The 24628-nt window shown below is 44.0% G+C and overlaps 2 protein-coding genes across 2 annotated transcripts in view; one reads left to right on the top strand and one right to left on the bottom strand.

Moving 5' to 3' along the window:
* Positions 1-19473, bottom strand: part of p4htmb (prolyl 4-hydroxylase, transmembrane b) — a 62839-nt gene extending 43366 nt beyond the window's left edge. Inside the window, exons 1-2 of the mRNA XM_068052124.1 lie at positions 19078-19473; positions 14731-14812 (exon numbers count right to left, since the gene is read on the bottom strand). Coding sequence (XP_067908225.1) covers positions 14731-14812; positions 19078-19374 — 379 coding nt within the window. The 5' untranslated portion in view covers positions 19375-19473. The remainder of the gene's footprint in view (positions 1-14730; positions 14813-19077) is intronic.
* On the top strand, positions 360-12418 carry LOC137380446 (secreted frizzled-related protein 5-like). Its single transcript, XM_068052373.1, has 5 exons — positions 360-682; positions 4687-4856; positions 7226-7315; positions 11363-11671; positions 12336-12418. Exons 1-5 carry the CDS (start codon positions 360-362, stop codon positions 12416-12418), a joined length of 975 nt encoding a protein of 324 aa, XP_067908474.1.
* Positions 19474-24628: the final 5155 nt, after the last annotated feature.

Below are 24628 nucleotides of genomic sequence, written 5' to 3'. Positions count from 1 at the left end.
CAGCATATGGAGGGGGCCAAGACAGAGAACAATCTCCAACTGCTTCGACATGAGGAGTAAAACTGATTTAATAATTCCAAGGCACGTACAATAGCAGCCCCCCTCCTGCTCTCATTAAGGTACCTGCTGGTCTCAGCTTCAGCCCCTTGAAAACTCCAAACAATAAGATTAATTTGTAAATAAAACTATGGCATTGTCCTTGCTCGACCTAATGAGCAGGGATTAGGCAGAGTTACTTTCCTATAAATGGTCCATGGAAAGTTGGGAACAGCCAACACACCACTTAGTCAGAAAACCGGATCCACTTAGTGCATTTTTTTTTGGTCTGACCCGTGTCACATAGAAGCAAAAAAGCTGAGATGGGCTTCGGTGCAATTGGAAGTCCCATCAAGCCCAAGCTGCAGAGTTTATCCTTCGTTGTAACCTACTTGCTTCCTGTGGCTTCTCACGGGTTGTCTGTAAGCCTGGGCAGTTCCACCAGATGCTTGCATATCCCGAAGGCGATGGCCCTGTGCTATGACATTGGCTACGCGGAGATGAGAATCCCTAACATACTGGAACATGAAACACTCGCTGAAATTATCCAGCAGTCCACTAGCTGGTTACCTTTACTGGCCAGAGAATGTCATCCAGATGCTAGGATCTTCCTTTGTTCTCTTATCGCACCCATTTGCTTAGACAGGTAAGGAGCGTTAAATGCTATTGCTCATCAATCCGCTTTGCAAAAACCGAAAAAGTTTGAGCATATTGAAATCAAAATGACATTTATTAAATATCATTCAAAAATAAATATAAAAGTTGCTCTGTGAAATGCTTTGCTTCGAGTTTGTTCCAACTTTACCTGCCCAATACCAAATGTAATAAAAGGGTATGAGCAAATATTTAAAGTAATACCGCGTGAAAGTGATATTTTTGTCAATTCACAATTTGGGAATGAAGTAAATATTAGTCCAATGCGAGTTGTTTGTGTGATAAAAGTACATTTTTGTTTAAACGACGTGTTAGTCTAAAATCGCTTAATGGTTTTATTTTCTGAAAGCGAGACAAATACGATTATTCCGTTGTACTAGTTTACAAGATCGTTGCCTCCAGTTACGAGACCGACAGTTTTCAGTTGATTCTATTTGTAAAGTTCCCAGGTTATTCTGGAACACGTTTTTTCATTCCCCTCGTTTCTCTTCACCGTCCCCGCCCCGCTCCCAACCCAACATCCGTGGTTCAATCAAGTCTGTTCGGTTTCCACACACCAGCAACATTCTGGTACCTTACCCAACTGGTTTTCTTTCCTGTAGAAACTTGAAGTTCCGTGTTCTCACTGAACATCTAGAGTCTCGCATTTTCCAATAAGGAGTCACTAAGCTGAGCTCAAGAACAGTAACTCTGGCAGATTTTGTCCTCTCGAGCAATTATAGTATCCTAAGTACCTGTCCCATTGAAATCAGCCAGGTGTGTGCAGAGTAGGGATTGAGGTTGACACCTTCCTGGTCTGTGTGGCTCAGTTCCATATTGAGCAATGCACTTACCAACTCACCCAAGGGATACTGCACAAAAGTTCACTGGTAAATGCGATCAGATTTCTAACATTATAAATGTATTTTAGTGTCTATAAAATATTACACACACACACACTTGAAAGCTCACTAATCTCAGTAACAGGAGTTACATTTACACAGCATGTTTATTGATTAGCTGGCTTGTATACTCAGAGGTATGAGCTGGATCACATTGCATTATCCAGAGTATCTGATTCCTTTTATTTTGATTGAATATTGATTTGTTTTGGCAAAGTAAACATGGCCATTGCCCTTCTGCCTCAAGAAGTTCTGTGCGAGTGGAAATTTCCTTCAGCTCAATGTTAGCATACTGAAGCCACTCTCTTGGGCTTGTGCCTGCCCCTGTATATAATTGCTTCAACTCTATCTACCTCCCTTACTGCCCATTTAGGTTGAACCAGGTGGTGCAGAGCTTTGGTGATCTGGGTTCAACCCAAAGCTGTCCACCTGATCACATACCCAGTCAGCAACAAAAACAACTTTTTCCCCCACATCTGTAACAATGCTCACTTCCTAACAGCACTGTGGCTGTACCTACACCAAATGGGCTGCAGTGGTTCAAGGCAGTGGCTCACCACCTCCTTCTCAAAGGCAATTAGGGATGGGCAATAAATAAATCAAAGAATAAATTTAAAAAATTGTGCCCGAGCTTATCCCTCTTTTACTGAACCACAACCCATATTTTCATAACCTCCAGGATTGATTTTTAAATGCTCTCCTCACTGCTTTCCTCTTCTCCATCCTTCAAACTTCAGTTAATCCAGAATTGGTGACCTATGTCTTCTATCACATTGACATTACAAGCACTAGTGACAACATAGAACAGTACCACACATCCATCTGACCAGTGATCTTATGCACAAATCCCAACCTGCACCAGGCATTTTTGTGTCTATTCCTCTTTTTTTTTTAATTCGTTTCATGGGATGAGAGAATCACTGGCAAGCCAACATTTGTTCTCTATTCCTAATTGCCCTTAAGAAGGTGGTGGTGATCTACCTTCTTGAACTGCTGCTTGACATCCTCAGAGATCGAACTTGCAGGCATCACACTCCTGCTCTGGAATTTTGTTTCAAGATCACAATGCCTCACCATCTCTCTCCCTCCTCTTAAAGCCTCATCAGAGATCAGAAATGTGCAGGTACTCACTCAGTGATACAGCATATGGGACAATGAGGCACGGCAAGACACTTCTTATCTTAGTTAAGAGCTTTATTTGAACTATTAGTAAGAAATCTGATGCTGCTGGTAGTTTATATAGAACTGTCTCGCTACATCTTGGCTGTCAGTGCTATGGAATTCACCCGGTTTGCTGTGTCATCCTACAATTGTTAAATAGGGCAACACAGTTATTTAAAAGTCACAATCTTTAATTCAAAGAACAAAGAACAGTACAGCACAGGAACAGGCCATTCGGCCCTCCAAGCCTGCGCCGATCTTGATGCCTGCCTAAACTAAAACCTTCTGCACTTCCGGGGACCATATCCTTCTATTCCCATCCTATTCATGTATTTGTCAAGATGCCTCTTAAACATCGCTATCGTACCTGCTTCCACCACCTCCCCCGGCAGCAAGTTCCAGGCACTCACCACCCTCTGTGTAAAGAACTTGCCTCGCACATCCCCTCTAAACTTTGCCCCTCCCACCTTAAACCTATGTCACCTAGTAACTGACTCTTCCACCCTGGGAAAAAACCTCTGACTATCCACTCTGTCCATGCCGCTCATAACTTTGTAAACCTCTATCATGTTGCCCCTCCATCTCCGTCGTTCCAGTGAAAACAATCCGAGTTTATCCAACCGCTCCTCATAGCTAATGCCCTCCAGGCCAGGCAACATCCTGGTAAATTCCTGAGTCATGGACCTTTGCGTAACACAGGGAAACCCCCAGCGCTATCCAACATGAATGGTTGATCACTTATGCTGGAGGTGGCTCTAACTTACTTTACAATGTCTGAGTTTGGAGCGGGTGGGGGGGGGGGGGCGGGGGTGGGGAGGGGTGCCGTGCCGCTAGTACTGTTAAATTAACATAGCATTAAATGCAGCAAGGCATTCCAGAACACTCAACACATGGGTGCTATTAAAGATATTCCTTCAGTGAAGAACAGCATTATCAATGCGTAGTGTTTTTTAGCATCTGATTAGGATGTAGTTTTCTCCTGGGGTCATGAGAACATTCAAATGGGGTTTACTGATGGCTTGTTCTAGCCATAGTCCCAAAGGACAATAGGCATCTCTCCCCATTAGAGAGATAGTTGGTGATGTATAGCTTGAGGTTCACCACCCCTCATGGAGCAAGGTGAGGAGGCAGGCATCCATAAACTACCACAGCCGGTTTGAACCCGTGTTATTGACATCTTTCGGTATCATACACTAGCCGTCTAACCAACCGAACTAACCGACCCCTGTTTTACTGATTATGACACAAGTAATTCATGTAGGTTGAAAAACAATTTAAGTTTGATTAGAGAAATTGTAGGGGAAAACTCCTGAGTGAGAAACACGAAAATTATGGTTTTTCTCCCTAAATAACATGCTAATGAAATCACAGAACACACAGCTTTGAAATGTATCATGAGTGTGAGATTTTGTAACAGGTCAGCAACTTGGAAAAAACAGACATTCTCCCTTTTTTTAAATTAAGAGAAAACTTCACCCCTTAATGTCCAATATATATTACACTGTGTGCAGGGTCTCAGAATAAGGGATCAGCCATTTAGGTCTGAGATGAGGAGAAATTTCTTCACTCACAGGTTTGTGAACCTTTGGAATTCTCAACAACACAGAAGTTGTAGGTGCTCAATTGTTGAATATATTTAAGTCAGAGATTGAAAGATTTTTGGAAGCTAAGGGAGTCAAGTGATATGGATATAGTGCAAGAGGCGTAGCTGAGGTACAGGATCAGCCAAGATCTTACTGAAACATGGAGCAGGCACGAGGGGCCGAATGGCCTGCTCAAGCTACTATTTATGTTATGATGTTATAAATCCATTAAGGCATAAAATAATGTATTAAGTCTCAGAAGAATCAGTTGTGGACTTCCAACTTGCATGCATTGGAAGGAAGAAAATTTATTGTGGACGAGTAATACAGGAATTAACATCACATCCTCTTGATTTTTGCCCCTTTTAAAGGTTTATATACCCTTGTCGCAGCCTGTGTGTAGCAGTGAGAAACAGCTGTGCCCCCATCATGGCCTGCTATGGCTACCCATGGCCAGAAATACTGAACTGCAACAAGTTCCCTGCTGACCACGGCATGTGCATCTCCCCTATCAGCAACAAGACAGCATCACACAGAAGGAGTAAGTGGTTTTGATTGAACAGTGCATTTCATATGATGGCATATCAGTAAACAAAACCACACACAATATATTCAGATCAAGCCTCAATACTTTACCAGTTGTAACTTTCAAACCATTTTAATCTAGTTTCTAGTACCCTGTTAAAATTACTAAGGAGATAAGGAGACACAAGATGCAAAAAAAAGTTACCAGGATCATCCAGCCTGTTGCTTTGGAAGAACTTCATAATGCATGCACTGCTCTTTGCACATAAGCACTAAGCCACAGAGTGTTACCATACCAATTCACTTGCAATTCTCCACATGATACATTCTGTCAGGTTGAGACAGTGAGCAGAAATAATGAGCATCTTTAAGAGGAGGAAAAAGATTAAAATAATTCATGTTGCTCTTCTGCTGTCCTTACATTCCATTCGAGATCTGGAAGCAATTTATCTTCCCACCTTCTTGCCAGGAAATAAGGTATTAAGCAGGAGGATTCTCAAATTCAGAGAGCAGTTATAGAAACCCAACAGACACCCTGGCTGATCAGGTAACAGCACAAATTGGTGATCAAATCTGGAATTCCTGGTGGCCACTCTCTGGGTAAACTCACTACACCACTGTCACGATTTTAATTTCAGACAAGTGCAGTATATCTTACTAATTTACCAGACAACACATATAGTTAAATGCAGTGTAGTGGTTATACAACGGTACTAATAATCCAGAGGCCTGGATTTATAATACTGAGTTCAGATCCTACCACAGCAGTTTGAGAATTTAAATTCCATTTTTAAAATCTGGAAATGAACAGCAGGCATCAGTAAACAGTGATTGGAACCTGTTAGATTGTTGTAAAAACCTAATTGGTTTGTCAATGTCTTTAAGGAAGGTCCATCCTTATCCGGTATGACTTATACATGACTACAGTCCCACTCCAACTTCATTCACTCCTCACTGAAGTGGCATAGCAAGCCACACAGCTGTATCACCAACTTCTCAGGGCAAATAGGGACGGGCAATAGACGCTGCTCGTCAGTGACACCCACATGCTGAAATTCATTTTAAAAAATACAGCTTCGCCCTCCATGCTCTACATCACTATTGTCTCCAACATTTAATATTAATGGTATTTACAATGTGAACTTTTTACAACAAAGATGTAGTTGCAGTAAATAACAGGAATACCATAAACATGGCCAACATTACACTATATTTTTATCTCTCAGTGGGCCTTTTTATCCCCTCTTAAATGCCAGTATGACAATTCAGGTCTACATAAGCATTTATGGGATCAGCATTTCAATAGGTTCACTTTGCACAGAGACAGAATGTACAGTAAACCAAAACAATGCTGAATAATGGAAACCAAGCTTGATCTTTTCCTTATCCACTATCCATGCAGGCATACTTTCCAGTAGGGCTCATTAGACAGTGGAAGACATGGCAATTGGCCCCCCCCACCCCCCCCACCCCCACCCCCAGGCCAGTTGTAGTAGTATGGTTGTTTCAAAGGTTGAGATCATGCATCTCAATACAGACCAGAGATTGACCATGGAACCTTAATTCTGTTGAATCAGTACCGTACATCTGCCCACTAAATCATTGGGGTGTCGCAAATCATATTTTTCCCCAGTCTTCTCATCAATAAATTGCACTCTCTTTTTGTTTCAACCCAATCAATTTCAGGTTAAGCAGGCATAGCAGCCTAACTTTGTGTTAAACTGATTCTGCATTCCATAGCATTACAATCCAATTACATAATCTAGGCTGACACTTAGATGTAGCACTGATAGAGTGCTGATCTGTTGGAAATGTTATTTACCTTTTGTATAAAACATTAAACTGAGGCTCTGTCTGCCTATTCAGGTGGATTTGGAAGATCTGTTGACACTTTTTCCAACAAGAAGCATGCAGTCCTCAGAGTACTAGTCAATATTCACCTCTTAAGCAGCACCACCGAGACACACGATCTCATTTGCTGTTCCTGGGACCATGCTATGTGCACAATGACGGCCATATTTGACTAAAAAACAATGATTACACTTTGAAAAAAGGAATTAATTGACTGTGACATACTTTGAAATGTTCGCAGAATATGAAATGTGTTGTATAAATGGAAGCTCCTTTTTTTCTAAACACACTATAAACAATGCCACAGAAGAATGTTGGTCTTGTTTTTTCTTTAAGAAAACAAGCTACTCCAGGCCATGCTTGTAATTCTCTCCACAGATGGATCAACAGCAGAGTCAACAAAGACCTAAAATAAATATTAATTCCCCCCCCAACCCCTCCCAAAGGTAGAAATGACAGTCAGTTCATCGTACAGCCTTATATCTGTACTGCCTGCATCTAATAAATCTAACTGCATTTCCGTTTACTACACAGCGGTGCCCCAAGCAAGCTGTCGAGACTGTGAATTGGAAGAAACCACCTCAGCAAAAGAAATACTCAATACATTTTGCTCACATGACTTTGGTAAGTACAAGGAGATAATGAAGACACCTATTGATTCACAAAACCTCTTCTTGCATGAAGCTGCTTTATCTAGTAGAAATATTTTGTCATTTTGACGAGCCTATCAAGGGCGTTGTTTGCAGCTTTTGACTGAATCGTCAAAACCAGAATGAAATTTTGCGGTATCATGGGTGGCAGAACATGCTGAACCTCTTGATGTGGAGAGTTTTCTGCAGTCTACCTTCTTTCTGTTCAATGAAAATTGCTCAAAAAAGGTCAGATATTTATTTGAGGAGGACAATAGCGTAGAAGTTACGATAACAGACTAGCAGCTCAGAGCATACGAGCTCCAATTGTACCAAAATGAGTTATGAAAATATATACAATAAATGTAGTTATTTGTAAGCTGGTGCCAGAAAAGTGACCACAAAACCTGCTGTTTGGTCATAAACACCCCAACTGGTTGACTAATGCTCTTCAGGGAAGGCAACCCTCTCACCCGAACCTTGTACAAGGTCCACACTATGTAGTTAACTCAATATTTGTTGAAGTGGCCTTGCAAGATACTCAACTGTAAAACCAATCACTAGAAGGCCCACCACCAATTTCTCAGAGCAACTTGGATGGAAATGCGGCCGACAGTAATGCCCCCATCCCAAAAGCAAATTAAAAAGCATATAAAGCTCTGCCCACTTCCGTGCTGGTCTCCTTGAAAGATTTTCAACAGCTACATTACTATTCATCAGTAATGATCAAAATAGCTCATTGCAGGTCAGTTATTGCATTACAACAAAAAGGCTGGGGTAAAATAAGGAAGAGTTTTAGATAATGTTTAATCATAAAGTATATCAAGAGCTCATAGTAGTTCTGTTTAGGATCAGAGAGTTTGATATTTGAGTGGGTTGTCTGGACTAATCTTATAAACTTACAATACCGAAGCTGAAGGAATTTAAACCTAACCTCATCCCCGCTCTCCCAATAGCCTGATATCTTCTTCCTCTACTTCAAATATTTATCCACTGTTTCCTATATGGAGCAGTGGTCTCTGCTTCATCTACGCCCTTCAACAAAGCATTCAATGCTCCAACTCTCTGCATAGCAAAATCTCTCTCCTCACTCCCTTAGTGATAATTTTATACTGATAACTTTTAATCACCAACTTCTGTAATGTAAACTAGTGATGAAAACTGTTTTAAAATTTAATTTTCCACTTACTAATTTGTCTCAATGAGGAGGCATTAATTATTAAGGTTTTCAATGAACTTTCAACAGCAGAAAAATAAACCTCAGAATTCATGTTCCTATCTCACCCTCTATCCAGTTTATTTGGGAAAAGGTAGCAAACTAATTGCCAGTTAATTTAAGGTAGCAATTCAGTGTTCTGCATTTCATAATCTAGGTTGTCTGCTATCTTGTAGATGGATCAATTTTCTATTTAGTGCTAAAGACATGAAGGAGGCAGAAACCCTATAGATTGTACACAAGAAACTCTCATTATATCATAACTCCAGTATATCAGTTACACAATGTAAAAGTCACACTTGCAGTTGGTAAAAACAGGATTTTCCTTCTCTCAATTTTCTTCTCTTCTCTAATAAACATACAAGCCCAGATTATTTCAATCACCATTATTTTTAACTTTTATTTAGAATAGCTTATAGGCAGTGTTAAAATAACACCGATTGGAAAATCCAGGCCACAAATTCTTGCTGGGGTATAACTCCACAAATACAGAAAGCCCTCCAGCAACTCATCCAAGTGGTCAGTACTCATCTGAGCCTGGATGGATACACCGAGAACTGGGCAGAGCACCACAGCTGAGGTCAATCTTGCCCTCCCAGACATTCACAAAACACACTTTCTGGCAGAAATCACTGGACTGCAATCAACAGTGGGAAACCGTGCTTGTTTTTCCACTTCCTAATTCAGGTGTGCCAAGACCTGTGGTAGCATTCCTACTGCTGCTCTGGTTGAGATTAAGAGACTCGGCGCAGACCAAGATTCATAGATGGGATACCTAGTCTGTATGACATAGTGCTACACTGGGCAGTACCTCTTTATAGATAGGTTGTGAGTGGGCACAAATTTGGCAGATGGAGTATAATGTGGGGAAATATGAGGTATCCACTTGGTAGGAAGAATAGAAAAGCAAAATATTATTTAAATGGAGGGAGACTGCAGAATGCTACAACCAGGTAAGCAATTAGGAAGACAAATGAAATGTTGGCTTTTATTGTAAGGGGGATGGAATATAAAAGTAGGGAAGTCTTGCTACAACTGTATAGGACATTAATGAGACTGCACCTAGAGTACTGCATACAGTTTTGGTCTCCTTGTTTAAGGAAAGATATACCTGCATAGGAGGCATTTCAGAGAAGATTCACTGAGTTGATTCCTGGAATGAAGGGGTTGTCTTATGAGGAAAAGTTGAGCCTATACTCACTGGCATTTAGAAGAATGAGAGGTGATCTTATTGAAACGCAAGATTCGGAGGAGGCTTGACAGGGTACATGCTGAGAGGATGTTTCCCCTCATGGGGTCTCTAGAACTTGGGGGCATATTTTCAGAATAAAGGGATTGCCCACTTAAGACAGAGATGAGGAGGAATTTCTTCTCTGAGGGTCATGAATCGTTGGAATTCTCTTCCCTAGAGAGTTGTGGAGGCTGAGTCATAGAGAGATACAGCACCGAAACAGGCCCATTGACCCACCGAGTCCACACTGACCATCAACCACCCATTTATACCAATCTTACATTAATCCTATTTTCCCTCTCACATCCCCACCTTCCCTCAATTTTCCTACCACCTACCTACTACGCTAGGGGCAATTTTTACAATGGTCAATTTACCCATCAACCTGCAAGTTTTTGGCAAGTGGGAGGAAACCTGAGCACCCGGACAAAACCCACGCAGTCACGGAGAACTTGCAAACTCCGCACAGGCAGTACCCAGAACCGAACCCGTGTCGCTGGAGCTGTGTGGCTGCGGTGCTAACCACTGTGCCACCCCTGAATATAATCAAGGCTGAGATAGACACTGATTCTTGAACTGTAGGGGAGTCAAGGATTATGGGGAACAGGCAGAAAAGTGGGAGTTGAGGCCAAGATCAGATCAGCCATGATCTTACTGAATGGCGGAGCAGGCCGTATGGTCTAGTCCTGCTCCTATTCCTTATGTTCTTATGTTTACCCAATTGGGGAAGTTTGATTAAAAATCAATTTCCCAGGTTCACCATAAGTCACACCCAGTGCAAACCTGTTTGACCCAAATATCAGATTTTACAGGGCATGAACACACCATGCTAGGAAGAGCATGGGAAAGACATTACCCAAATAAAACGGCCATTATTGTCTTTGCAATTTTAAAAAATTCCTCAAAAAATTGTTTGCTTTCTGCAATTTAAAAAAAAACGATCATGCCAAGGATCAGCAGTCTCTGCCATTTCAAATAAATGTCAGGAAGAAAATGATCATCACAATTTCAGCAAGTTGAAAGGAGATTTTGCATTCACTGGAAAGCCTTCATTCATTTTATTCCCTTTTTCGTTTGCCTCTTCAGAAGTCCCCCGCTTGCTGTAGTTTGGTTCTGTGAGCTTTTGTAGCTCTCCAGTGCCTCACATAAGTGAGTGAGGATTCTTTATGTGAGACACAATGTTGGTGAGCTGTTTGACAACTAGGTCATCAAAGCTGAACCCAATCCTGTTCTCACCCAATGTCTGTACAAGTGTGCTTTCTAGCAGGGGCAGTTGGATATCAATCAGGAATGAGAATGCTGACTGACTGCCTTTATCCTCCCAAGCCCAGGGGTACCAGGGCCAATTGCTACTGGGTAGGAGTTGAAAATAGAACCATCTGGGTTATGCTTTTTGTTGTTACACTAGGTACTGTTGTAATAAGATTATAACATTTCTGCAAACTCCATCTGTCTGCCACAATTATTTGTATATTACACAGGCTGCTCTATGTCACAGAAGATTCTCATATTTTTGGATTTTCAGGAAGTTTTTTATGAATTCTGAATGATATACTGAAAAATGACTCCTCAAAATATTATTGTACCTCCCACAGCAGTGAAAATCAGAATTTCAAAGAGAAACACAAGTTTTTCCCGGATCTCAGATTTCGAGATGGACAGCAAGCTGGAGGTCTTCAAGCATGGGCCCCTCCTCAAGACAGAGATCCATCCCAAGCTTCAGCACTGGCTTGACTTGGATGCCACTTGTGTCCAGAACATGACACGAGGCAACCGTGCAGGGACTTTTGTAATTGTAGGCCGGATCCAGAATGGCAAAATTGCAGTGAACAAGGTGTACTTATGGCAAAGGCGTGACAAAAATCTCATGCTCGCCGTCAGAAAGTGGAAATACTACAGGTGCCGTACGCAATACTGAGATTGAAAATTATATATTTGTAAATATATGTATTATGCAAGTGTAAAGATCCTATAAAGTACTTTATCTTTTTCAATGCTGATGTCTATTCTTAATAGCAAATTTAAATCAAGAATCAGAAATTTAGAAGTTAGCCAAACAGTGATCTTTATGAAAGCAAGTGTATTTCTACACAGGTACCACATGGTCAGACTAGATGGAGTATTTTGAAACTGATATGAAGTGGGCAGTATTTCCTTACTTGTCAATTCCTATTAAATACCTGCTTATTCACAGCTATCATGAATAGCAGACAGACTATGACAACCATGAGTACAAAAGCAAAATGTAAATGCTAAACTACAGAAATCACTGGTCAGGTTAAACTACATTAAATGAGTTTTGTGCTAAATTACAATTATGTCTTAACTAACATAATGTAAACATTTTGGTGCTGGGCTTTGCATGCTCCAAAAGATTTGTCAATATTGTATTTCCCCCACCCCCAATAAGAATTGGCCAGTGGCTGCTCCAGTTCTGATTTGACACCATGTTGCTTGCCGATTAGTCAAATGACTTTTGCAGGAAATTTTGGAATAAGTTTGCAACACTGAGATCAGTGTGCAAAAGGGTGCAATTTGTAAAGTACATTGCCAATCTTGTCATTTCAGGAAATTCTGCACTATGTTTGCAGTTCTTGGGCACCTTACTATTGGAGCCAAGGAAAGGGTATAGTGAAGATTTAATAGGGTAATGCCAGAAATGAGGAGTGATAAAGAAAAGCTTGAAATATTGGAACTTAAAAGGTTAAAGAGCAAATCTAATAGAGATTTTCAAAATTCTCAAAGATTTCAGAGGAGTAATTAGTGAAAACTGCTCCACCATTTGGTGAATCAGTAAAAAAAGGGACACAGACGCCAGATTAGAATCAAAGAAGGAAGCTATTCGGCCTATCATGCCTGTGCCATTCTTGGTCGACTCCCCTGCTCTTTCACAAATTATTCCTTTTCAATGATTATCAATGAAAAAGGGCAAAGCCAGAACTTTTTTCAATGTTGTTAGAACATGGAGTGCTTTCCCACGACTACTGAGGTAGATACTTTATTTTATTGAAAAAGAATGGATAAACGTTTGAAAAGGAAATATATAAAAATTCGGAGCGTCTCCTGAAAATGCAGCCAGGCGCCAACGTCATCATTGTGGTCCAAACTGCGCACATGCGCAGAATGCCTTCATCCTTGAGCACACGCAAAGTGCACTTGGCTTTGCCAGCGCTAATGCTTGCATGCGCACGAATACATCATCACGCAAAGGGACGTCAGCCTGCAGCGTGAGATTTAGAAAGCAGCCTTAATCGCTGCTTCTCTTCCCCACTCCCACCCGCAATCAGCGCCTCAATTGCTGCTTCTCTTCCTCGCTCCCTCCCGTCGTTCTCTCCTGCACCCGCCTGCCCGCTGTTCCATTTCACTGTTCCCAACTGGTTACCGCTCCATCCCGCCACTCACTTCCCGTCTCGCTGCCAGCACCCAGCTTGCTCCCCCTCCCTCCCCCACCAACCCACTGCTTCTCCAGGCGGGAAGCAAGCTGCAGAGGGAACGGTGACCAGTCGGGTGCGGGAGAGGACGGAGGGATGGAGCAGCAAGCAGTGTGAAGTGGCGGGAGGGAGCGGCGAGAAGGCGAGCAGGAAACTGAATGCGGTGGTGATGGCAGGAGGGAGCAGGGAACCGAAGCGGCAATCATGAGAGGGTACTGTTGGCAGGGTGGATGAGGGGTGGGGGGGGGGGTGGAGGGTGGAAGCAGCGATCACAGCCATTGAAGGGCGAGGGGGTTTGGGTTCAATTCATTTTTTGTGTTAAATGGAGCTGCGCCATCTTTATTACTGGCAGCTGCCTGAGATGTTGCAGACAATGACATTTCTGTCGATGAGGCTGCATTTGTGCATGTGTCAGTATGGTGCCACTTAGTGGTTGTGTTGTCAGCAAATGCAGCCATAAAAATTACAGGAAAATGGGATTAGTGTATATAGTTCCTGTTGAACTAGTGCCAGCAAGCGTTAAGAGCTCAGTGCCTTTATCTGTATTGTAAATTCTATGCTTCAACTTTTCTTAACAGTTCATTAATTGATATTAATACCTCATTGCAAAGCATGAGCACACAAGAACTACCAACCTATAATAAAAATGTTCTAAATTAAAAATAAATATATTTGATGCACTTCATTAACTTAGTTGAGGTGTATTGGCAGTGTGGACTGAGTTATACAGAATCGGAAGACCAAAGTACATTCCTTGAACTGTTCTGAATTAAATGACTTCAGCTTCAATGGTAGTAGGATCTCTACCATTGGATCTACTTCCCTTTTTCAAGGAATTAGGAAATTAAACAGATTCCCTGCACCTCATGGCTACCCAATAACTCCTTCTGAAATGCACATGCATGAATACTGGACAAGGACAGGATCAGGCTTGACTGTCATGCTCCCAAAGGCCATATAACCTGTCAGCACTTACTTTCTTGATTCACACATGATGAACAGCACATCAGCAGTTTCAGTGAAACCTTACAGCAGCAGTGTTCAATATCTTCAGAACAGGAGAGAAAGTTCGACAAAAACTAAAAGCAAAAATTGTTTGTGATAGGTTTAGCTTGTTTTGTAATGATCACTTGTCAGTAACAATTTTCTTATTTGGAGGAACAAATGTTTGTAGAAGTTGATTCATTTCATGTTACTACCTTTACCACCACTCTCCCCACCCCACTCCATACACTGAATTTGATATTCTACAACAATGGAATTCTCACACCTCAGGGAATGATTTGGACTTGCACGCAGAAAAGCTGCTAGCTGGTGACATCAGGACATTATTACTTTGTCCCCAGTGCCCTGCAGTAGCAGACACATTAAAAGACTGGATTTTCAAGGCACCAATTCTACAGTGACTCTGGGCTGTAACAGTTGCCACTTGTGTTAAAGCTTTCATTCTGGATTCTGACTTCAAACAGAGTAAGACAAAGATTCAAATTCCAATTATCCAAGATAATTGAAAGCTCCGTTCAGATCCTTACCAAATAGAAGTGGTTTTAGGCTCAGCGTTTTCAAATAGTGTACTTTGTTAGGGACAAGATCCACTTTTTGCATGTGGCCAACCTGCAAAGACAGAAAAAAGTCACATGACAGCAATAATGTAAAATGACACAAATATGGATATTAAGGGCTGAATTTTACCGGCCCCTCAACGCCATGGGTCGCAGCACGGGGACGAAAAAATTCTGCGGAGAGAGGCCCACCTTGACCCGCGACGTAGAAACGGGTCCACCACATATTACCAGCGGCGGGGGGACCTCAGAGTGCCCCCCCCCCCCCACCCCAGCTGGTGTGGGCCCTTCATCTCCATATGTAGATTGACATTAAATATATTCAAATGAACTTACCTGCAATTCCACGCCGATTTTACAGCCTCCGTTCGGCTTGCATGCACATTCGGAACTCCGCATGGAGTTCTGAGGTGAGAACCTGGTGGGAGGGGGGAGTAATAAAAATTTCAGGCAGGGAGGGGTGGAGGAGCGGGGAAATCAATTTTTATTGGATGTGGGGATGCTGGGAAGGGGTTGAAGGGGAAAAGATTGAAGGTTGGGGGGGGGGGGGCGGTTGGGGAAGGGCCTCCATCACTTAAGTTTATATTTAATAAAAATCACTAATGATTTTCCTTTAAAAATTAAAATTAATTGTAAGGGCTTAAAGCCCTTTAAAAATGGTGCTGGCACCTGCACGGCGGCACGCGAATAAATTTCAGGCCTGAGGATGGAAATTCAGGCTACAGAACCAGTGACTGATGAGCCAATGTAACAGAAAATAAATGTGTCCTAATAGAAGCATCTTACGGTCAAGAAATGATGAGCTTTTCAATTGGAATATAATGTGGGAAAATGTGAAATTGTCCATTTTGGCAGGAAGAATGAAGAAGCATAATATCTAAATGGTGAGAGATTGCAGAGCTCCGACATGCAGGTACAGCAAGTAATTAGGCAAGCTAATAGAATGTTATCGTTTATTGCGAGGGGGAATTGAATACAAAAGTAGGGAGGTTATGCTTCAGTTATACAGGGCATTGGTGAGACCACATCTGGAATACTGTGTACAGTATTGGTCTCCTTATCTCAGGAAGGTGTAACTGGATTGGAAGCAGTTCAGAGAAGGTTTACTAGACAAATACCTGGAATGGGCAGGTTGTCTTATGAGGAAAGGTTGGACAGGCTAGACTTGTATTCGCTGGAATTTAGAAGAGTAAGAGGTGACTTGATTGAAACATATAAGATTCTGAGGAAAAGCTGTTTCCTCTTGTGCGAGAATCTAGAACTAGGGGCCACTGTTTAAAAATAAGGGGTTGCCCATTTAAGGCAGAGATGAGGAGAATTTTTTTCTCTCAGAGGGTCATGAGTCTTTGTAACTCTTCCTCAAAAGGCGCTGGAAGCAGAGTCTTTGAATATTTTTAAGGCACAAGTAGATAGATTCTTGATAAGCAAGGAGGTGGAAGGTTATCAGCAGTAGGTGGAAATGTGGAGCTGAGGTTACAATAAGATCAGCCATGATCTTGTTGAAAGGCGGAGCAGGCTTGAGGGGCCTAGTGGCCTACTCCTGCTCCTAATTCGTATGTTCATATGTATGTTCGTATTAGTGACCCTCCCACTAGCACTGTGATTATTCCCGATACCTTCCTTGTATTCTGATCAAGATAGAAGGACGCAAAACCCATGATTAATCTTCTCTCACCTCAAATCTCCAACTTCCCTATGCACTACAACCTTTCTTGTTTCTATTTTATCAATACTATTATGGTTCCTCTGAACTTCCCTCTCATGTTTCTCCTGAGCTCCAAATATGCTATTTCACATTTTTCCTCCTGCTCCTTCCATTATCACAAAATTGCAATGAAGACCCATCACACTGTCTCGTACTCTAATTCACTCTTTGCAATAAACAGCTCTGGAACTCCTAATCTCCCTCAGTCTTTCTTTCCTCCTACAACCTACAGGTTTTTAAAATCCAAACCCAATATCACCAACGCTCCTCAAGAAACCTCACCCAATCTTGGTCAATTACTGTACCATGGTCTTGGGTCCTTCACTAAGGTTTTCCAAAAGAAATAAACGTCTATATCCTTTGTGCAGTGGATCAATCCCCCACACGACACCTCTCATACCATTCATTCATTCTTAACTAAGCAGATGGGTAAGCAACCTGTTTCCAAGTTTTTGCCAGGACCCTTTAGTAATTAGTAGTTAGGTGCCATATTAAAGCTGTCATGGCCATCTGACCCTCTAAATTTCCATTTTGTTCACTGAGAAAACAATTAGTTTCACTCAGGTTGCAACCCCACCAAGATGCAGCTCAGATCACAAGCTTACATATCAGAAATGAACAATTATGAGTCCCCATCTTGCCATTCCATGACACAGTAAGCTGATATTCTGCCATACTGTTCTCCAGCGCATTGCCATAGCAGATTATTGATGTTTTATGTGGCTGTTCCCTCATCCTTTCAGGACTTTGTTTCTGCTCACATTCTTATTGTGCAAATCAAATTCCTGCAAAGCTACAGTTGGAAAGCAATTGTTTCAAAACAAATCCCATTACTTTCACTGGAAAATTTTAAGTGCTTGAGCAAAAACAGTGAAATTAGGTGTTAGGTGCAAACCCAGTCTCAATGATCATCATATCAAGCAAACTGCAGGAAGATGGATAAATGTAGGCAGTTGAAGATTTGAATTTATTGTGAAAGAACTGTGCTGGGAATGCAAGATCCTCTTTCAGTATAACAGCATTTTCACTAAACTTTGATTCTGTAGCTCAAATCACAAGTAAACCGACAGGTTATAAGCCCCTGATCGCAATGATTTCTCCTTTCCCCAAGTCTTTGGTTTCAATGTTGTTAACCCTTCAATCTCCTAGTTTATCACTGAATTATACAGCACAGAAGGAGGCCATTCAGCTCAGCATGCCTATGCCAGCTCTTTGAAAGATCAAATTAGTCCCTCACTCCAGCTCTTTCCTCATAATGGTGCATATGTTTCCTTTAAATATTTATCAATTTCCCGCTTGAAAGTTACTGTTGAATTTGCTTCCATCAACCTTTCAGACAGTGCCCTCCAGATCATAACTTGCTGTATAGATTTCTCACCACTGCCTCCCCCATCAGCCCCATTTCTTTTGACAATTTCTTTAAATCTGTGTCCTCTAGTTACTGACTGACTCCCTGCCACTGGAAACAGTTTCTTGCTATTTACTCTATCAAAACTATGAGGGATTTTGAACACCTCAATTAAATCTCTCCTTAACCTCTACTCTAAGAACAACAATCCCACTTTCTCTAGGCTCTCCACATAACTGAAGTCCTTCATGGCTGGTGTCATTAGTAAATCTCCTCTGCGCCCTCTCCAAGGCCTTGACATCCTTACTAAAATGTGGTGCCAGAACTGGATACAGTACTCCAGCTGGATTTACCCAGTGATTCACAAAGGTTGAGCATAACCGCCTTGCTCTTGTACTGTATATCTCTATTAATAAAGCCAAAAATCTAGTACACTTTAAAAAAAAACAGCCTTAACAACTTTTTTTGCCACCTGCAAAGTTTTGTGCCCGTGAAGCACCAGGTCTCGCCAGTTCCCTTTAAAATTGTACCATTTAATATGTATCACCTCTCCTCATTCTTCCTTGTGAGATGCCTCACTTCGCACTTTCCTGCACTAAATTTCATCTGCCATCTGTACGCCTATTTCACCAGTATGCCCATGTCCTCCTGAAGTCTGCTAATACCTATAGACAATATATACGCTCATTCCTCCCTTCAGTGCTCAGCCAGTGTTATCAGCGTTTCTTCCCACTGCAAGTTCAGTTTCGCCATTTCCTCTCCTTAACACCACCCGCACCCCCAACCCCAGCTCCACCTCCCAAAGCTCGCTCAACCTTCTAACATTCCCACTCCCAGTTCCCCCCCCAGACCTGCCAGCCCCTGTTGTTAGCCAAATCCAACTGCTGTGGCCCCAGTGTTTCCCCCAAATCCCTGCTGTCAGACTCCAACCACCCTGGGGGAAATACAAGGACCAGAGAATGCCGACAACAGGGACCAACATTTCCTGCCCAGCCCCTGTTGTCAGTCTTCTCCAATGCCTTTGGTCCCAATGTTTAACCCCAACCAACAGCCCCTCCCTCACCCCCTGACACCACCCCAGTCCTCAACCCATCCCCCAACCCCCTGTCCTCAACCCATCCCATCCCCCCCCACCCCTCTGCAACCCTGCCCCAACTCAAGCCCCTCCCAATCCACCACCCCATGCCCCGCCCCATCTCCAAGCCCCGCCTCTCCAAGGGCCCTCACATGTCCCCCCATCCAACTCCCCGCCCCTCCCCCTTACCTTGATGCCCTCCAGGCGGTACAGGCGGCCGAACGCGCTGTTGTGCTGCAGAACGGGGACGGGCTCCGGCGGCAGGGGCGACGGCAGCAGCTGTCCGTGCGGCGGGCCCGGGCTCGGGCCCGCGCCCGCGCTCTCGCCAGCTGCCGGGAGCGCGCTGGTGTCGGGCTGCGAGTGCGCGCTGTCGCTGGTGTAGTAGACGTACAGCAGCAAGGCCATCACATTGAGGATGTAAACGTGAACAAACACCATGACAACCACGAAATAGGAACGCGAGCACACACTGTCCTTCTGGGACATCTTCAGCCGGCAAACATTTAAAAGATCCCGTTAGCCTGCCTCCGGTAAGCGGATCCGAGCGCCGCACCACCCTCCCCCTTCAGTTATTTCCCTCTCACTCCGCCCCTCCCCCCACTCGCCTGCCGCCCGCGTCCGTTATTTTCAAACCAGGGCTCGCGACCGAGAGCGTGAGGCACCGCCCCCGGACACGTCACCCGCGATGCTCCGCCCCGCCCCGCCCACGATAACAGCACATCAATCAAGAGGGAGAAGGCGGTGCAGCGGGGGGGGGGCGGGGCGTGAGTTGGCGGCAGAGGGTGGGATTTGGAGGGGTGGGGGCAGAGGGGGTGGGATTTGGGGGGGGTGGGGGCAGGGGTCAACTGAGAGGCTGGGATGGCGAGGCAGTGGAGGGTACAGCTGGGGGGATGACAGTAGAAGGATGGGCAGGAGAGAGAGGGAGCGCAGAGGTGGGAGGGGTCAGAGGGCGGGGCAGGGTGGAGGAGCATGTGGGGGCCAGAGCAGGTGGGCAGTGCGGGCAGGAGGGAGAGGGGGCAGAGGGGAAGTAGGGCGGCAGAGAGCGAGGAGAGGGGTTAGGGGAGGGAATGGGGAGAGGAGGTGTATCATATAATGGCTACAGTACAAGGGGAACATTTGGCCATGTCTCTGCTGGTTCACCCCTAGAGCCAAGGAGAACAGTTCCAGCCTCTCCAGTCTATCCACATAACTGAAGTTCCTCATGCCTGGAACCATTCTCACGAATCTTGCATTCTCATTCTGCACCCTCTCTAATGCCTTCGCATCCTTCTGACAGTGTGGTGCCCAGAATTGGACACAATATTCCATTTGAGGCCGAACTAGTGTTTTATACAGTTTATCATAACTTCCTTGCTTTTGTACCCAATGCCCCTGAGATCTGAGATTAAACCAATCTGTTGGCAACCTTGGTGTCATATTTAACCCCAAGATGAGCTTCTGACCTCGTATTCGTGTCATCACTAAGACTGCCTATTTCCACCTCCATAACAACGCCCGACTTCGCCCCTGTCTCAGCTCATCTGCTACTGAAACCCTCATTCATGTCTTTGTTACCTCTAGACTTGACTATTCCGACGCACTCCAGGCTGGTCTCCCATATTCTACCTTCTGTAAACTTGAGGTCATCCAAAACTCTACTGTCGGTGTCTTAACGCATACCAAATCCCATTCTGCTATCACCCCTGCGTTTGCTGAGCTACATCGGCTCCCGGTCAAGCAATGTCTTGATTTTAAAGTTCTCATCCTTGTTTTCGAATCCCTCCATTGACCCCCCCCCTCCCTCCCTCCCTTTTCCCTTCCCCTTCCCCATCCCCATCTCTGTAATCTCCTCCAGCCCCACAACCCTCCGAGATATCTGTGCTGCTCTAATTCTGGCCTCTTGAGCATCCTCTATTTTAATTGCTCCACCATTGGTGGCCACACCTTCAGTTGCCTGGGCCCCAAACTCTGGAATTCCCTTCCCACACCTTTCTGCCTCTCTAACCTGCTTTCCTGTAAGACACTGCTTAAAACCTATCTCTTCAACTGACCTATTATCTCCCTTTTTAGCTCAGTCAAATTTTTTTTCATAATGCTCCTGTGAAATGCCTTGAGATGATTATTACATCTAAGCTGCTATATGAATATAAGTCGTTGTCACCATTACCGATGCTAGCTTTTACTTGACTGAATTTAAATTCCCCAATTGCTGTGGTGGGTTTTGAGGGTTTGTCTTTGGATTATTATATCAGATCTCTGGATTACTAGTCCAGTAACATAACCACAATGCTATCCTACCCAATGTTTCACACTGCACTGTTGTTACTACTTAGTTATTACCCCACCCCCAAATCGTCCTCAGATCTAAACGGTCCTCTGATGTAGGTACTCACAGCAGCCACTGCTGTGTTAAAAGCCTATGCTTCAAAAGCTTCTCTTATCAGCAGTTTTGAGAATGGCTTTTGAGAACATAACAAGCAAAACAGGCTTTTTCAAGAACATGGTTCAAACAAATCCTTTCCATATTGTAGTTTTGTTGCTACTAAAACTACAGCAATGTAAAAACAAATCAATATTTTTGGTGTAGAGCATGTATTTTTTTAATTCATTCATGGGATGTGGGTGTCGGTGGCCAGGCCACCATTTATTGCCCATCCCCAATTGCCCTTGAGAAGGTGGTGGTGAGCTGCCTTCTTGAACCACTGCAGTTCATGTGGGGTAGGTACACCCACAGTGCTGTTAGGAAGGGAGTTCCAGGATTTTGACCCAGCGACAGTGAAGGAATGGCGATATAGTTCCAAGTCAGGATGGTGTGTGACTTGGAGGGGAACTTGCAGGTGGTGGAGTTCCCATGCATTTGCTGCCCTTGTCCTTCTAGTTGGTAGAGGTTGCGGGTTTGGAAGGTGCGTTCAAAGGACCTTGATGCGTTGCTGCAGTGCATCTTATAGATGGTACACACTGCTGCCATTGTGCGTCGGTGGTGGAAGGAGTGAATGTTTGTGGATGGGGTGCCAATCAAGCGGGCTGCTTTGTCTTGGATGATGTCGAGCTTCTTGAGTGTTGTTGGAGCTGCACCCATCCAGGCAAGTGGAGACTATTCCATCACACTCCTGACTTGTGCCTTGTAGATGGTGGACAGGCTTTGGGGAGTCAGGAGTCACTCACCACAGGATTCCTAGCCTCTGACCTGCTCTTGTAGCCACGGTATTTATATGGCTATTCCAGTTCAGTTTCTGGTCAATGGTAGCCCCTAGGATGTTGATAGTGGGGGATTCAGCGATGGTAATGCCATTGAATGTCAAAGGGTGATGGTTAGATTCTCTTGTTGGAATGTTCATTGCCTGGCTCTTGTGTGGCGCGCATGTTACTTGCCACCTATCAGCCCAAGCCTGGATATTGTCCAGGTCTTGCTGCATTTCTGCACGGGCTGCTTCAGTATCTGAGGAGTCGCGAATGGTGCTGAACATTGTGCAATCATCAGCGAACATCCCCACTTCTGACCTTATGATTGAAGGAAGGTCATTGATGAAGCAGCTGAAGATGGTTGGGCCTAGAACACTACCCTGAGGAACTCCTGCAGTGATGTCCTGGAGCTCAGATGATTGACCTCCAACAACCACAACCATCCTCCTTTGTGCTAGGTATGACTCCAACCAGTGGTGAGTTTTCCCCCTGATTCCCATTGACTCCAGATTTGCTAGGGTTCCTTGATGCCATACTCTGTCAAATGCTGCCTTGATGTCAAGGGCAGTCACTCTCACCTCGCCTCATGAGTTCAGCTCTTTTGTCCATGTTGAACCAAGGCTGTAATGAGGTCAGGAGCTGAGTGGCCCTGGCGGAACCCAAACTGAGCGTCACTGAGCAGGTTATTGCAGAGCAAGTGCCTCTTGATGGCACTGTTGATGACACCTTCCATCACTTTACTGATGATTAAGAGTAGGCTGATGGGGCGGTAATTGACCGGGTTGGACATGTCCTGCTTTTTGTATACAGGACATACCTGGGCAATTTTCCACATTGCTGGGTAGATGCCAGTGTTGTAGCTGTACTGGCACAGCTTGGCTAGGGGCGCGGCAAGTTCTGGAGCACAGGTCTTCAGTACTATTGCTGGAATATTGTCAGGGCCCATAGCCTTTGCAGTGTGCAATGCCTTCAGTTGTTTCTTGATATAACCCGGAGTGAATCGAATTGGCTGAAGTCTGGCATCTGTGATGCTGGGGACTTCAGGAGGAGGCTGAGATGGATCATCAATTCGGCACTTCTGGCTGAAGATTGTTGCAAGTGCTTCAGCCTTATCTTTTGCACTGATGTGCTGGGCTCCCCCATCATTGAGGATGGGGATATTTGTGGAGCCACCTCCTCCAGTTAGTTGTTTAATTGTCCACCACGATTCATGGCTGGATGTGGCAGGACTGCAGAGCTTAGATCTGAACCATTGGTTATGGGATCGCTTAGCTCTGTCTATCGCATGCTGCTTACGCAGTTTGGCACGCAAGTAGTCCTCGTTGTAGCTTCACCAGATTGACACCTCCTGGCATGTCCTCAGGCACTCTTCATTTAATCAGGGTTGGTCTCCTGGCTTGACTGTCATGGTAGAGTGGGGGACATGCCGGGCCATGTATCCAGTGTGTGTGTGGAGTGTGCATGCAGTGTTACAGACACAATATGCATATGCAAGCTGCTTATTAGGAATTGATCTTTCTTTTAAGCACCAGTTATTAAATCTGTACCAGAGGTTAGAACATCTTCAATCTACTGCATTGCAATGTTTTATTCTTGTGAAATGTTTAGATCAAAGCAGCATGACCTGGAATAATTCCAACATTTTTCTTTCCAGATCCCACTGAAACTGCATTCATTGTATTTTACTTAAGTTCTATTTATGGCGGGGTGGGGGGGGGGGGTGGGGTTGGTCCCTTTATTCCTTTTTCATGGCAATTGTCTCCCCTCCATCCTGTCCTAGATGATGGCTCTTTATTGAGGTGCATGTTTGACAGTTGCCCTCCAGTGTCTTGCACTAGTAGCTGTTAGTGTTGTGCGAGTCCTGATGTGACTGAAGGCAGGGGAGATTGCAGCATGCCCAATTCTATCCTGATGTTAAACAGATTATTGGGGTTTGATTTATCTATATTCCTTGGAATATTGAATCTCTTGCAGCATTTTATTCCGTCGTCATTCTTTAAATTTATGGATGTCAATCCTAGGTGTCCATCTTCAGCCTGGTGCTGAGTGGATGATCCATATCAGCCTCCTCCTGAGGTCCCCAGCATCAGAGATGCCAGTCTTAAGCCAATTAGATTCACTCCATGTGACATCAAGAAACGGCTGAAGGCACTGGATACAGCAAAGGCTATGGGCCCTGACAACATCCTGACTGTAGTACTGAAGACGTGCCCCAGAACTAGCCTCACCCCTAGTCAAGCTGCTCTAGTACAGCCACTACATGGGCATCTAATAAAGGCCCCCTCGACATAATATACATAAAAGAGGCCTGGGGTATAAAGGCCACCTTATATAAAAAAAGGAAACAAAATCAGGGTTAGATACAGAGTAAGGCTCTCTCAAAAAAAAAAATGGGCATCTACCCAACAATGTGGAAAATTGCCCAGCTATGTCCTGTCCACAAAAAGCAGGACAAATCCAATCCGACCAATCACTGCCCCATCAGTCTACTCTCAATCATCAACAAAGTGATGGAAGGTATCATTGACAGTGCTATCAAGCAGCACTTACTCAGCGATAACCTGCTCACCGATGCTCA

The sequence above is a fragment of the Heterodontus francisci genome, chromosome 19, assembly GCF_036365525.1.
Source record: "Heterodontus francisci isolate sHetFra1 chromosome 19, sHetFra1.hap1, whole genome shotgun sequence".
NCBI classification, from domain to species: domain Eukaryota; kingdom Metazoa; phylum Chordata; class Chondrichthyes; order Heterodontiformes; family Heterodontidae; genus Heterodontus; species Heterodontus francisci.
The sequence above is the reverse complement of the archived record's forward strand: the minus strand, read 5'-3'. Positions and strand labels throughout refer to the sequence as shown.

What these genes read in the sequence shown, in the direction of transcription:
- LOC137380446 (XM_068052373.1), top strand. Translation starts at nt 360, where the DNA reads ATGGGCTTCGGTGCAATTGGAAGTCCCATCAAGCCCAAGCTGCAGAGT. An exon ending in GCACCCATTTGCTTAGACAG is followed by an intron (nt 683 to 4,686) that starts GTAAGGAGCGTT and finishes CCCCTTTTAAAG; the next exon opens with GTTTATATACCCTTGTCGCA. An exon ending in ATTTTGCTCACATGACTTTG is followed by an intron (nt 7,316 to 11,362) that starts GTAAGTACAAGG and finishes TACCTCCCACAG; the next exon opens with CAGTGAAAATCAGAATTTCA.